Below are 16,038 nucleotides of genomic sequence, written 5' to 3' on the forward strand. Positions count from 1 at the left end.
TGAATAAGCAGTGGATACTTCCTTCTCATCCAGGAGAGTTTGTCATGATTCACAACAGTGACAGAGAAATCGGAGTCTGATGTATACTGACCACATTTCACTCTCCTCATGCTGAAGCGAGTTACGGTACTAGTTTTGATTATAAATTGATCTTTCTTCCCTTTTAAAAGCATCATGGAAATCACCCATGCATAAGCCCTGCAGTGCTCATTGCTCATTTGGTTCTCACAGAAATACGGAGCGGGGAGCTTGCTCCTTCGTCCTGCTGCTGCACCCACTGCTCTCAGTCACTGCTGCTGCAGGCAGAAGGGAGCAGTGGCAGGAACAGGCATCACAGGAGCGTCTGCAATTGCAGAGCTGAAGACATGAACGAGTGGCATGGCAGCACAGAAAAAATTTTTCCAAAAACCTGTTTTCCTCCCAAAACAGTGGGGGCAGTCTACACATAGGTTCTAGCAGTCACTGGGCTAGCACAGTACCTCTTTTCTTAATGACAACAGGAAGCCATAAATGCTGATATCTCTGCACTTAAACACAGTCCTCAGTTGCTCTTGTAGTATTCAGCTAACAGTTGATCCCATCCCCATTTATTGCCACATAAAAATAACGCTAGTGCTTATAGCTGGGGAGAAAGCACAAACTCCTGTAGGAAGAAAAGAAGAAAAAAGCTAAATGCATTACTGCTTTGTTTTCCTTCTTCATGGTCTTTCAAGTGAATGTTTTACATACTTTGCTGACCAAGCACTATCTCCAACATCTTCTATTTCTTCGCTGTGTTTCAGTCTAGAGTAAGTGCTTTCCTTCCCTGCCTGGCAGACCACAGGAACAGTAGCTGAACGGGGTTAGTTTAGCACTAGTCCAGGACACACAAACTGCAAAATGCAAAAGCAAGGCACAGCTTGTTTGAGCAGATCCAGCTCTGTGAGGTGCTAACACTTGATTGGGTTCAAGGAAGAAGAAAGGATGTTCATTCACTGATAGAAAGTGAACATGACCTGCAGTACATGTCATGACAGAGATTAAATAGTGGCATGCTGATGACTAGCATTAAATGCTGTGAATCAAATGAAGCAATTGTCCCCAAAAATTGACAGCGATCGGAGTCCCATTTTTAGCATTTAGTGTAGCTCTCTCCCTGTTGGCTTCAGCCTTTTCACCAATAAAATCCTGTTTTCCTCTCTGTTGTAATCACCCTTCTCATGTTCTGAGCAACATTCAGAGTTTGAAGCCATCGTTTGTGTTTCATGGAAGTGATTAAAACCATGTTACAAGTCAAACAGGAGTTTAGAAGAACATTTCCTGTCGGTCCTGCACTCTGTGCGCCTACTCAGAATTAATAGCTTTTCTGCAAATTAGCACATAATGGGTTAAAAGCATGTTTATGTTGGCATTAAGTACTCTGGCTTCTTTTTCTCTGCAAGGCAAGACAATATTTTGCAAACTTTTTAAAGAATCTCTAATAGATATTATAGTGGCGCCATTCACACTGCTATATAGTAGTTAAGGCTGTGTCAGCACTTCCATTATGAATCCTGTTTTTCAGGGATTTATAACCCAGCCGTAAAAATTTGCTCTGGGCTGAAATTTGGTTTCAGCTCAGGGAGCACATTTTTAACAGATTAAAAAAAATCAGCATGGCCTTTTTTGAGTTATAGGAGTGTAAAAAGAAAAAAAAAAAAAAAACATGGGAGAGAGAAGTGTTGGGAGAGAGAGGCAGACAATTCTTTCATGAAAATAACTCAGAAATAGGTCAGGATGAAAAACAAAGATCGTTCCTTCTCCCTCTCCCCAAGCCAACGGGACAGGAGTGCTCTATTTTTATAATGGTATTTTAAGAGGAAATGTGATTTTTTTCCTTCTCTCTCTGTGGTTTATAGGTAGTCCCATTTAATTCTACAGACGTTTATTGCACGCTTAATTTCCTCGTCTTCCCCGTGTGCCCTGGCGCTACTCTGCTGGGCTGGAAGGGATCGCATGGCTGCTGGCAGGGCATGGCCTTGTCCCAGTGTCACCATGAGGCACCTGCAATGGGGCAGCCCACCTGGCACAACCCCATGGGGCAGCATTTCCCCACCCTGCAGGCACAGGGGGCAGAGCAGCAAGCCCCACAGTGTTTTTGGAGCAGGAGGTGAAGGCCTGGCAGGCCAGCTGCTGAAAACTTGGGCCCCCGCCGTGTTTCTTCCATGTGGCTGCTTGTTGTCACCCATGTCTCAGGCTCATGGTCTTCCCAATCTGCTGGGAAGAGCCAAGTGTGGGATACCTGCTGGTGAACTGGGCCCGGTCCTGCCCGTTCCCAGCAGTTCCTGACCACATAAACAAGAGACTGGTCCCGAATCGTGGCATCGGGTGGAATGGGGCTTTCCACCGCCAGAGAGCTCCGGAGCTCCACCTTAGGCGCCTCTTTGTGTCAGTAGAAACCACATGAACAGCGGGACGGGCTGGGTCTTGAAAGTGGGCCTCAGCCTGCAGTTATCTGCAGCCGTAGATATATCCACAGAAACTTGTGTGTGATGGGGGAGGCTGGGATCCGCCGCTTCAAAGGCCCGCCGTGCCCTCCCTGGACGTGTGCATGGGCTTTGTGTGGCCATGCTGCAGGTGGGGGAGATGGCTGCGATCTTGCAAGCATCAGTAAGGGAGAAACAAGGCAGGTGGCTGGTTTTGCCCCTGAAATCTTGCTGGGGTTTTTTAAGAGACTGCAACGCCACAGTTTCTCTGCTGTCAGTGCCACAGCTAGGTCAGGAGGGCCCATCCGTCCTGGTAGCTCAGCTCAGACATGCTCAGGGGATGGTTTTCAGCACACACGGACCCTAGAGAAGCTCATTCAGTGGTAGAAGCCCTGTCTGGCAAAGCTCTGAATTCAAGGCTCCAGACTCTGCTTTTCCAGCATTGGAAAATTCCTAAATGTGCCTTGAAATCTCCCTTTATACGTTCAGAAATTGTGCCATGCAGGGACTTGTGCTGTAAACCTAACACAACCAGGACATGGCACGTATCAAACTAGGACATGGTGTATATCAAGCCTGACATGAAAGCAAGAAGCACAAGAAAAACAGGAGGATCACAGGGAGACAGGGACTAAAAGCTGCTGAGAGCCGATTAGCACCTTGCGGTTCTCACGCTGTGCATTTCTGCCGTACTCAGTAGTCAGCACATCTGAAGTTTACGTGGATTTAAATACACACTAAAAGAAATAATGCAGCTCTTAAAAGGGTTTTTACTAATCTCCTTCTGTCTCTCATTATATCTCTGTGCTCATAACAAGGCTGCTTCCTGCTTTACTGTTTTTATTAGTTCACCCTTTCTTTCATTCACTTACTCTTTCTGTTCTTTTTTTTTTTTTTTCCTTTTTTTTTTTCCTTTTTTTTTTTTTTGTCTTTAATGCACTTCACATATTTTGTCAGGTTTTTACAATTGCTTAGGCTGCAAGAGAATATTTTTCTATTCTATTGTACTTACCTAAATGAGGGTCTTTCTCTGTTTTTTAAATATCCTTTTGGTTCCCTAGGGAGAAGACTTGAATCCTGTTTTTTTAAATATTTGTGAATTTGATCCAGCACTGCTATCACAACTATTTATGTTGTATTTACTACAGTCCTGCTTCTGTCAGATAAGAACAAGACTGGAGCTTTTTTTTTAGCCTAGCTTCTAGCGATCCAAGGAAATGCTTTTATATCCTTTTTTCTTCTTTTCTCTTTTCCCTCAAGTGTTGAATAAATCTGCTGTTTTCATGTCATGTTTGATCTTTGTTACATATTCTAGGCCTTTTTGTTCATGCACAAGTATGCAATATCTCCTATCCAGCAGCATTCTCTGTGCTTGTACATGTATAACTTTACAGCATTTGTATTTTAAATGTAAATTCCATCTTATTTTGTACAATATTATACATTAAAATGAGTACAGGGCTCCTTCAATACATGTGAGTGACCTGGGAGCTCCGGAGGCAGCGGGGCAGCACCCTGCTCATGGCTAAGCTCTAGTGGCTCTGTGACCAGACGGGATGCTTGGTGGCACTCTTGGGGTCAGGCAGAGCTCGGAGGTCCCATGTGGGCTGCAGCACAGGACCTCTTGCAGTGAGCTGTGCAAGGCCATGGGCTCAGTCCAGCTCCTCCAGCCGGGAAGCAGAGCACGGGCACAGTAGCTTTATTACGAAGCTGCTGAACATAAACGAGAGCAAAGTATGGGGCTTCCTTTTTGGGAACTCTCATTGCACTTCAGGCAATAAGCACGTAACTTACAGCACTGGTAAGCTAAGCATCACACTGGGCTCTGCTAGACGTGGAGGGTTAGATGTAGTTTGTTTGGTTTTTACTTTAGGTAGAGCAGATATTTGAAGGCAATTGCTGTATTCCTACCTAGAATTTCTGGAGATATTGTCACATCACATAGGTCTCTGTGACAAAACAAAACAAAAAAATACTTTGATCAGCCACTTATATTTCTCATAGCTTTCCTTGAAGAGAGTCTATGTCTCCTGAAAGCTGAGATCAAAGTAACTGTAAGCCTCTAGATAGGAAGAGAAATTGCAGAAAATTACATGGATTCTTTTATTTTATTCAAGGTAATGGACAGTCAGGAAAAAGGAACAAGGGGAAAATGGAAGTGGCTCTGCAAGATAAATGGTTACAAAATCTTCATATTTGAAAGAACAAGCTTGTCTTTTTTTTTTTTTTCTTTCTTTTTTCTTTTTTTTTGCTTATACTCCATGTATTTGCAGTAGTTACAGAAATGTTTTACACTGGAAAAAGTAATGATGTTAACATTCTTGTAAGAGATTGCCTCAAATAAAACTTCAGAGGCAGACGAATGAAAGAAGAAAATAAGGTTAAAATATGAAGCTTAATATCGCCAGGGGGCATCTGGTGTGTCAGTCAGATGAATGAGGTAAGCTGATTTATGCCCTACAAACTTTAGCCAAGGTGTTTCTGATGCCGAAGAGGGTTTAATAGGCTGCTGGCCTCCCACAGATCACTGCTAACTGCTAGGGAGATTTTGCTGAGGTAGAATTGCAATCATTTGTGTCTCCATTGCTTGTGAACACTCCACAGCTCCCAAGCTGTTTATTTTTTGCCTTTCCCCTTTCTATTGATTTTTGGTTGTACTTTCTTTGCCAATCCAAGTGGGCAAATGACTGAGTAATAAATTTATATTTCCAGGCTGTAGAGAGTATTTGATTTAGCGAACACTTTTTAGCATTTGGAGCAGTTTAAAGTGAGTTTTCCAGTTGCAGTTATTTGCTCCCCTTTTATGCCATTTTGCTGCATTGTCATGCTTGTTGTCTTTGATTCTCGGAAAGTGATGCTTTAGTGGTGACAGTGGGATATTGCCTCATTACAGCCTTCCTTGCCAGATGAGTTCCCTCTGTGCCAATTCCTATTCAGTAGGGGATGGTGCAATAGGTCAACCTGTACTTTTTGCTAGTCATTCTTTTTTTTTTTTTTTTTCTTTTATTTATTTTTTTTTAACATGCATTGCTTCTGTCTAAAGCACTTAGAGTCAAATTGTGCTCCCACCTTGGTAATGGTTGCTCTGCTACTCAGGGGGACCATGCAGGGGGACAGAGATTTTCTCTGGATATGTGGAGCTCCACGGGGCCCCCTAACCTGGTGGCAGGAGGCAGAGGGCCACAGCCACAGGAGATCGTCAGAGGCTAAAGTTTCTAACTTCCAAGCTGCTTTGTCTCCCGAGGGCCAAATTGCTCCTCCACCTTTCGCATTTTTCCTGCCCTCTCTATTTAGACTGGATGAAGTGCAGAGATTTTGTCTATTAGAGCAAAAGCTTTGACCAGGTTAGGCAAACCTAAACGTGGTGATAACAGCCTCTCCCGACCACAGGGAGTGCTCTAAAAGCAAATACCCTGAAAACTGGGGTAGCTGAGTACTGCAGAACTGCTTTACTGTGCCAGTGCTCCTGCCTGTAGTTGCTCCTTTGAATTTCTCCCTACCCCTGGAGCTGGCAGGGGAGTCATAGCCAGTTCCTGCCTCTTCAGGCAGCTGTCAGCACAAAAACCTAGCATGAGCCACGGGGAAATGGGATGGCAAGCAAGGGCTACATCTCTCCAACACCTGAAGGTAGCTGTGCAGCACAGCAACTGGGAAATAATTTTGAAGTGCAGCTCTGAGCTGTGTCACTCCGCATTTAATTAAACGTTAAGATACAGCAGGGCTTGGAGTTAAACTTTAATGTATGCTGGGTGTTCTCTGAGGCACAGTGCTGAATTATCTTTTTTGGCTGCTGGTATTTTAACCCAGTATGGCCTAGGGAGACTGCAAGGTCACTTGCAAAAGCAAACACCTCAAATCTGTAGTGCGAGGCCAAATGCGGGAGACCTTTGGTCACCAGTTAAACTCTAAGTACAAGCCTCTGTAATTTTGCAATAAATCTGTCTGTTTATTGAGTGATGTTTGTGTACCTAATTATGAATTTGGAACAGTGTTCCCTGTTAGCATAATTCCTATGATGCCAGCAGAGCTCTTCGGGCTGGAAATGTGACACAGCTGTAAGGCTGGTTTGGTGTAACTGCAGAGATACTCATGGCATTTTTTGAAATACACATGCTTCTGAAATACAGCTAAAATGATTGCTTAAAATCACAGGTAGGCAAAGGCATAATTGATACACAGATTTGCCACCTTATCGGTATGACCCTGCTAGTGTAATTGAGAGCAGTTTTACAGTGTAGAGCAGCATCCCAACTTACCTTCCCACAGTTGCTCACATTTTAATTGTAATTTACCACCAAGTCATAAAACTGATGGAGAGGTGAAACTGGTGCATCCTGATTTTTTTCAGACGAAGGGTTTTACTGGCAATACCCCTTTGGAATTTCACACCTACATCTCCATGTATGTGGAAAGGAGCAACTTCATCCTGCTGGCTGCACAGGGACATGAGCTTCCCCAGCCCGCAGCCTGAGGCAGCTCCCACCCCTCCAGGGCAGCTCTGCGCAAGCTCTCACTCTTAAGATTGCTTTGCAAGGAATAAATCCGCCTGAAATAAAATGGGGTTTGGTCACTCGCTTTAGATTTTGCTGCCTCGGAGAATATCTTCAGTTATTTACTTCAGTGCCTTACAAAAGCTCTAAAGCGAGGACAAAATTTATCAGTGACACCAAGAAGAAATAGGAAGAAGTGAAGGGAGAGATTATGAGAGCCCTTTTAATACAAAGAAGTGCAGTATAAATTGAGAAGATTATTTTATCTTTGGCTCCTCTGACAGGTCCCCCGTTACATAAGTGTTCTGCTTTTTCAAGTTAGGTATTGCCTAAACGTCAGGCAGAGATTTCCTGAAATAGGAACGCTGCGTTTATTTAATCTGGGGCTTTAAGTATTTTCCATTTCAGAATAATAAATATGTGAGATATAGGATCTCTTCTGCGTAAAGTCTACATTCTGGGAACATACAGGAGTATGTTCAAACATACTGAAAAAAAATCTTAGTCATGATTTTAAGAGTAAAGCTTTAATTTTTGTCTTGACAGTACTACAGCAAGCTTTCCTGTCTAAAGAAACTCCCTGAAGATGTTGATTCACTTGGAAAGGAGTAAAATGTCATACTCTTTAACTACATCTTTTTGTTTTCCAAGCTCCTCCCAGAGAACTGACAGAAGAAGAAAAACAGCAAGTTCTCCATTCAGAAGAATTCCTGATATTTTTTGACCGGACAATACGTGTAATTGAGCGAGCTTTGGCTGAAGATTCAGACATATTCTTTGACTACAGTGGCAGAGATGTAGAAGAGAAAGATGGGTCAGTTTGGGGTTTTGTTTGCTTTTGTAAAATAAGCTTATTAAAAAAAAAAAAAAAATCCAATGCCAAGAAACCTTACTTTTGAAACTAAACTAAACATTTTAATAGCTAAGAAAAGGGTAAAACCTCTCCTTGAAGTCCTGGGTCACTTTGTCAGCCTAAATTATTTTGTAAAATAGCTTTGTGCTTTATCACTGTGTTGTGGTGCTTTTTTTTTTTCTTCAAAATGTTACTCAGATGGTTTAACTTTTTGTTTCTTTTTTTTTTTTGGACGAAACTTCAAATTCTGAAGGAAAATATGAATAATTGAAACACAGAAATATGTGTGTACACATGGATATGTATATGTGCACGTGTACATTCCAGCAGTATACATCTGTGTACTTAGATTATGGCATTTTTACAAAAGCAAATTACTGTTGTTTATATCATACTGCTGCACCAGGTCTGTAATGGATCCCGCTATGGGATGCACTGTGTGGATGGAAACGATGATGTCCCAAAGTGTCTGCAATCCAAACACATAAGACTGGAGGTGACAGGTTGCAGATTGTGCAGTTTATAGGGGGTACAAGAAGCAAACCTTGTTAGCACAAGAGGAAGTATTTAGGTTTCAACAGCAGTGTATCCATTGAAGCCTCGTGGCAAATCAGGAGCTGTGTTGTGTGTTAAAGTTACTGCATGTTAACCCTGTGACCAGCTAAACGCATCCCTGCAGCAGCATTGCACCAGCACTGAGCTTCAGCAGGTTCTAGTGGTGCCAGAAAGCATTTGCCATCTCCATGGCCAGGAGGAGATGCTCTAACTTCATGATTTCAGCAGTCAAAAATAAGAGAATTTTGGTTATAGCTTAGATGTGAAGATTCAGAAAAGGGGGTGCTGAATGCCAGGTCCTGAGAGACAAAGGCGGCAGGGGTGGCCCAGGGTGGCCCAGAAGAGCCAGCCAAAAAAAGAGGCAGAAAAGCAGCAGAAATTAAGAAATCTGTTTTTGTGAAATACTTGTAAATCTGTTCCATAGTGTAATGTCGCTGCTCCCTGCAAGGCTGTCAGTGAAAGCAATTAAATGAAGGTGGCAGACTTCTCCAGAAGTTAGTCAGAAACTTTTGCATTGATTTTCACAGCATTTGAACCCTGCTTCCTCAAAAAAGTGTCACTTTGTTTGGATTCACAGAGATGTTCAAGCAGGAGCCAACCTTTCCTTTAATCGTCAGTTCTATGATGAGCATTGGTCGAAGCATCGTGTCGTCACCTGTATGGATTGGTCTCTTCAGGTAAGATGTGAAGCTGGGAGATATGTTTCTATATAGCTTCCAACTTCTCCCTAAAAAAAATACGGCCAGGATAATTTTGCCACTCGTTCTGCAGAGTATAATGTTATTTGTTAGCTAACAGCAGGGCACTGAGTGAGCAAATGCATGTTTCTCCATAACAAAGAGTAGGGGGCAGTAATGAAGTTGTCATTTTTGTATATGCTACTTGGTCTTCAAAATCAGGACTTTAAAGGTTAACAAACCTAACAAGACTAAGGAACTCTCCTTTTTTCTTCCTCCCTCCACTCCTTCAGCACATGGAATTCCTTTTAGGGCAAAAGTTTTAAAATTAAACCAATTAAAATAATTAGGTAAGTAATAATAATAATATACATAATAATATATAAAAATAAAAATAAGGAGGAATATATGTTAATATACTAAATATATTTTAATATACTAAATATATATTTTAAATATATATTTAGTATATTATAAAATATATATATTTTAAATATATATTTTAAATATATATTTTAATGTACTAAAACCCAAAATATGAACAACTGAACAACTTTGACAGTTGTTCAGTCCATGACCAACTTGAAAAGGCTGAAAAACCATCTTTCTAAAAATGTTGGGTCCTCTCTCCAAGCTGTGGGAGACAAAACTGCAGCTGCCCAGGCAGCACGCTACAGTAACGTGCCTGGAAGGTTTCCAGCTTCTGTGCAGTGCAAAGCACTGTCATACTGCAAACTAGGACTAGAGAGCTGCTTAAGCTTCCCAAAGCCAGCACAGCCACATCAGCAGGGCACAGAGATCAGGTTAATTAGTTACTCCACTGGAGAGCTGGTGTTAGTACACACACATCACCACAGGTCGTAGTTTGACCGAATGTCAAATTCATTTGGTCGCAGTTTCTCTCCAGCTGCTGTCATCCTCTCTGCATCATCCCTGTCGGCCTGTTCCTAGGTGCCAGCCTGGAGCATAGCAGATAGTTTCCTTGGGGAGGAACCCAGGGAGCTCCAGGGTCCTTAGCATAGAGCTAAGGGCAAGCTTTGCTTAGCCTAATTGTGGAAGAAGTTGCTCTTTCTGCACCCTGTTAGATATGCCTGGGGACAAGGAGGGTGTTTAAGGCCACATATGAGCTGAGTAGCACAGTGATTCTTCATCTGTCACTCTCTCCTTCCCTGTAAAATTGCAGCTGGGCTCCTTCCATCATCCCGGGAGCTTCTCAGGGTTGGTGGCAGTGGACCGTCTGAAGGAGGTGGCAGGACAGGAGCGTAAGCATTGCTGGTGTGCTGAGCAGGCCTCGCAGTCTGACTGTGGTTGTGTGCACAACAGCCAGCTGCAGACTCTTCAGAGTTTAGAGAGTCTGCTTGTGACATCCAGCTCACGCCCCGTGTGCGAAATGAACGATTTACCCCTTTGCTTTCATACAAAATATCAGCTTAACAACAGGTATGTGCTGGTGTGATGTGGGTGGCCTTTAAGCACATATGGATTTCCACAGAAATCAAATCTAAGCCTGAGGAAACACTTATCTTAGGTTGTTCACTTGTTCAGGGGCTGGAAATTACATGGAATTCTTATCTGATATTTTCCTAACAGGCAGCTCGTACTGTATTCCCAGGGCAGCAAGAAAAAAAGCCGCCTCAGAAGAGCACTGCCAAATGTAATTGCTCAGCCCCTGGGGCACACAGGCATGTTCTGCTTCCCACCTCTTTGTTCCCGGGTGGCCCCTCCTGCCTTCCCCTCCGTTAACTCCTCACACTCAGCTCCCCAGCACCCTACGGGGGCTTCTCCACCATGGGGGCTCCCGCACGCCGGGGGCTCCTCCGCACCACCCCGTGCCGGCCTGGGAGGAGGCACCACGACTTCTCCTGCCTGCTTCGAGGTGTGCAGTGGTATTTCACCTAACCACCAGCTCCTCTTCTCGCACACGCTGCAGGCCGCGGCCGTGTCCAGTTTGCCAAAGGACAGCTTGAATAATCATGGGAACGGCTGAGCACATTGCTCAATTTTCTGCGATACAACTGCTGCTGCAAAACACCCCGGAGGCGAATAGAAACTTAATCAAACAAAGGAGCTTGATGCATTGATTAAACAAGTTTTTCTGTTCCGAGTCACATGTAAAATATGGCCCCGAACATGTGGGATCATTCATACCATTAAAGCTGACCCACCAGCCCCTTGATTCGTTTGCAGAGCAAAGGGAAAATGGGCGAAATCCTTCATCAAGGATCTAAGGGAAAGGCCCAGCAGAGCGAGTGTAAACAGAGCGTGGGAACACCTTGCTTTGTCTGCGAGGAGGTAACTTAGCTTGCCTAAAGTCAGGAAAGCCGCAGCCGCGGGGTTATTGCCATGTCCCTCTCGACTCGCAGGCAGCAGCCTTGACTGCTTTTTCACACAGCAGCATTCCCACGCCGCTCTCAGCTCTCAGTGGCAGGACAGACAGGCACCCAGCGAGGAGCAGAAAGCTCTAAGTGCAAGCTGATTGAGAAAAGCATCGAGGTTGTGTTGCCAGCATGGATTTGTGGTGCTGCACTTGGCTCTGTTTCTGTAAAGCAGAAAGCTTCTTAGTGCTGCTGCCCAGCTAGATATGACCCCACCGTCTGCGTGGAGTTGAAACTGCATTTCCAGTCCGATGCATAACCTGTGATTGCGAAACCTACCGGCAAGATTTGAGTCAGTGAATACCTGAACGTGCTCGGTAAACTCTCTAGAGGCATGAACAAGCCCCAGAATACCTGGAAAGTGGTGCTTCAGACCTGGTCACACAGCCTGGCTGGCTGCCGGTGGCAGGGCTTGTCGCTTCTGCCTGCCAGGGTCACTGCTCCTTCGAAACCGTGGGCTCAGCTGCTGGCGCCGATGGTAGCTGACCTGCTTGGTAAAAATGAGATGCACTGGCACAAGCCTTCTGCACACGCTGTTTACTTGGACCGGGGCCAGGCTGGGATGAGAAAGTTCAAAGAAGGAACTAAGCTGACTGTTCTGAAGTGGTTGCAATCCCCGTCGTGGGAGAGAAGAGGGTGCCCAGATGGGGTGAGAGCAGTGGGGGGCAGGCTGGCAGGGAGGCGTCTGGAGAGGTTTACCAGCAGGTGTGGGATTGAACCACTCTCAGGTCTCCCTCAGTTCTGGAGGAGGGCGAAGAGGTAGTTGGTCTGGCATATGCTCCAAATCCCATACAAGTTGTTTGGGTGCCCTTATGAGCTGTGCCACCAGACAGGGTCTGGTGGGATCTAGGTACCTCTCAGTCAGAGCCCCCTTTTTCTAAAAAGGGGAAGAGGCAGCTTTGGTGGCCACATGCTGTCACTGGTTCTCCCACCCACGGGTCTGGAACCTGGCTCAGGTCTTACAGGGAATGATGACTTTGAATAGAAGAATCATCGGCTCCGTGATGTATTATCCATGGAAGTGTACCCAAAGTGGGAAAGAAGAGCTGCTGATGGCAAAAATTACAGCTGCACTCATTATTTCATCCAAATGGATTTTGAGATCAGAGGGTGTCCAATCCCACTGATAATGATATAAAGGGGCTTTTGTAATATCTAAGATGCCTGGTGTGGACCAAATTCATAGCTCCCGGTAGCACCACTGGCAATTCCTTTGTCCTGCTTCCTCTACATCTACCAGCTGCGTGGTTCCCCTGTGAAGTGGGGAATGGTTTGGCAGGAATTTACCTGGGAAAGGCAGAGAAAATGATTTGCAGGCATCATTGTGAAATTTTGAGGGAAAGCATTCCTAGTTTACAAGAAGAGAGTGTGGGTCCTGTGAGCGTGGGCTGCTGGCTTATTGGCCTGCCAGATCCACGTGCTCTGCTCCAAATGTGCCATAAGGTCCACTGCTATGTGTGGATTATTTAGAGGGAAGGACAGAGGTTACCAGAGGTGCGGAGTGTCAGAAATACAGGGAACTGGGTGCTGTTGTACCAGCAGAAAGTAACTGTTTTGTTTGGGGGGGGGGGGGTAAAGTGTTATGTCTTTGCTGGTGGGAGCTGAAAAGGGGACTTGAAGTATACGAAAAGAGCCCAGAATATACTGCAGAAGTGCCCATTGTGCAGAAGGCTGTGAAGTGTGCATAATGTAAGCCCTTTCTGCCAAGTTTAAACATGATTTTGTCTTAGCAAATGTTTCAGCAGGATTAGGTTAGGCTGTGTGGAACAGAATCCCAGTGTAACTATCATCAAGTCAATGGTATTCTATGAGTGATACTTCAAACTTGCTGTTCTTTTACTAGTTTTGTTTGTGGTCTTTCAAAACAGCACAAGGTCATCAACAGAGCATGAAATACTGATGTTTCATATATGATATCATGTGTATATATATATGTATATATAAACAGCAAATACATATGTGTGGTGCATATCTGCTTATATACATCAGTAGATAATGGCTGTACAAGAAAATACGGATCTGATTTTGCAACAGTCTTACTAAGTCAGTGGAATTTGAGGTCACCCTGTGCTTTATCAGATGTCCTCAGCATCTTGCAAAATTGAGCTTCTGTGAGGAAAATGTTTTGTTTTGCTCAAGAAGAGCTTTTAAGTCTTTATGTATAAGTGAATTGGAGGAGTGCATAGTGAAATAAGAACAAATAGTTCTCAGGGATGCTGAAGAATTGTGAATTTCAGAATAAGAGCAAGCCAGTGCTGTACTCATACTGGTTTTGTTACCAAAATCAATTAAGACAATGGTTTGTCCCTGAAGAAATGCTTAAGCAAATTGCTCAAACCTTCAAATTTTTTCCTCTTAACCAAATTCCTTGCTTTGCTTTCCCTTTATGAATATCCTTTTAGTTGTCTTTCTGAGAATTTATCTACAGAAAATAATGTTGCCTTTGTGGTATGTGAGAATAACTGCAAGGAACAGGGGCTTTAAGGACATCAGGGACCAGCAAAATAGAAAAACAAAATGTAGCTAAATCGTACGTATTATAATTAAAACCAGATATTCCATATGTAGTGTGAGATTATTTCTTTCTCATTTGATTTTGCACAGCTTCATCATCCAGCTTATTTCATTCTCTTTTCCTTTTTTTTTTTTTCCTAGTACCCTGAGTTGATGGTTGCATCTTATAACAATAATGAAGATGCTCCACATGAGCCTGATGGGGTAGCCTTGGTATGGAACATGAAGTTCAAGAAAACCACACCAGAATATGTTTTCCATTGTCAGGTAAGACGGAGGAAGCCATTAATTTCATGCTAGACAAAACAGAGTTTACTACATGGCGCATCTGCCCACTGTTTATACAAAGAGGTTGAAGTTAAAAATAAGCATTTTTGGAAAAAGTACAAGTGGCAGTCCAGTGTTTTTAGAAGGCATCCAGCTCTCTTTAACAATGCTGCAAGCCTGTCAGGGACTGCGTGTCGTTCTTTGTCTATTTAAAACAGTCCCTAAGAGATTTAGTTTATAAAACCCTTGCACTTATGAAGTAACTGTGGTGTACCACTTCCTCATCCAGGCAGCAACATATGCTTTCCCACCCACGTTAGCTTCCTCGCATCCTCTGTACTCCAAGCTGCCTACTGTTGCCTTGGCTCTGCTCAATATCATGTTTTGCCTGTAAAATTCCTAAGCACAATGTGCATTTCTGGGCATGCGTCTTACAGCTTGATGGAAACTGTCTCAATTACAAGGATTACTCCACCAATTCCTGTTTGACTGTCCTGTAGGTTAGCAAACCAGTATTTCCCTTCACTCAGTGGTACTTTATGACCATGCTGTTTTGAAAGTCTGTAAACAATTGAAAAATAGTTGGATGTTTTATTTTCTTAGGTCTTTTTAATTCTCTTTTGCCACTGCTTTTCTGTGTGAAGTGGCACAACCTGATATTGACAGAAATGTTCTGCTCATTGGCTCTATCTCCATCAAGCTATCCAAATGGTGGAGCAGGGCTTGGGCCAAATTTCCAGCCTCTTTATTAATATCCTTCTGTGGTAATTAAATACAGGACAGTGGCATTCAAAACACCATATGGAAAAGTTTCAGCAAGTAAAACTTAACAATCAGAGATTAGTAAAATGCAGATTATACTGCGGTAAAAATTGCTTCTCTTGGAAGGATATGTATTACCTGGCTAATTGTGTAAGCTAAGTGTCATTTTACATTCAAGGACCAAACATCTTTTTGAACTAAGTTTATGTTTGGACTTGGGTACATTATCAGATGTAACATAGTGGGAGGGAGTTGCTGGAATTGAAGTTACTGCTTCAACCCGATTAAGTAACCTTTAATTCTGGGCATGTTTTTCTAATTTGCTATACTGAAAAACAACTTCACAAGGAGTCTAGGCCTGCATAGCAAATATGCCATACAGATTTATATACATATATATGTGTGTGTGTGTGTGTGTGTGTGTGTGTGTAATACCTTTGAAATGAGAACTTGCATTTTTCTGGATATCATATTCAACAGACTGATGTGTTCTTTCAGACTGCTTAAGATCTTAGCTCAGATCCCATCCTAGAAATTCTTCTAGGATGTACATGCAGCTTACTGTTTTAAACAAAATATTTAGGCGAAGAGATCGCCCATTGCTGTTTTGGAAGAATAATCCTTGAACTAGATTGATTTTGCAAGTTAATAACCAGATTCAGGGTAGCCCTACTGCCTACACAAAGGGGAGATTGACTACAAACATAACAATGTGTTCTGTTAATTAAAAATTCTATCTAGTTTTAAAAGCTGGTGCACTTAAACAAGGGAAGGTATGGCTCACTAAATTGAACTGAGATACTGAGACAAGCCGTACTCTCTATTAGAAAAGCACACGTAGGGCAAAGTGATGGGTAGAGGTTTGCATTTGTCGGGCTTCTGTGTAATTCCTCTATTAAGTTGCGTGTCCTGAATTTTAGCATGAGAACCATAAAGCATATGAATTTTGAGACACATGTGGCACTGTGCTTTCTACACATGTAGCACACATGGCACCATGCATCCTGGACTAATCATATTTCAGTGTAATGAAATCAGTTCTTGTGTTCATGGGAAATATTTCTTTTCTTGGTCAAACTCTCCTTAGCTAATTTGCTTTAT

General features: G+C 43.2%; 1 protein-coding gene across 8 annotated transcripts in view; it reads left to right on the forward strand.

Annotated features, from left to right (window-relative positions):
• DYNC1I1 (dynein cytoplasmic 1 intermediate chain 1) overlaps positions 1-16,038 on the forward strand; it is a 188,842-nt gene that overhangs the window by 100,990 nt on the left and 71,814 nt on the right. For all 8 annotated transcript variants that reach the window (XM_084510209.1, XM_084510213.1, XM_084510210.1 and 5 more), the window contains 3 exons: positions 7,586-7,748; positions 8,920-9,019; positions 14,050-14,175. In XM_084510209.1, the coding sequence (XP_084366335.1) occupies positions 7,586-7,748; positions 8,920-9,019; positions 14,050-14,175 (389 nt within the window). The remainder of the gene's footprint in view (positions 1-7,585; positions 7,749-8,919; positions 9,020-14,049; positions 14,176-16,038) is intronic.

The sequence above is a fragment of the Aythya ferina genome (assembly GCF_964211825.1).
Source record: "Aythya ferina genome assembly, chromosome: 2".
Lineage (NCBI taxonomy): Eukaryota > Metazoa > Chordata > Aves > Anseriformes > Anatidae > Aythya > Aythya ferina.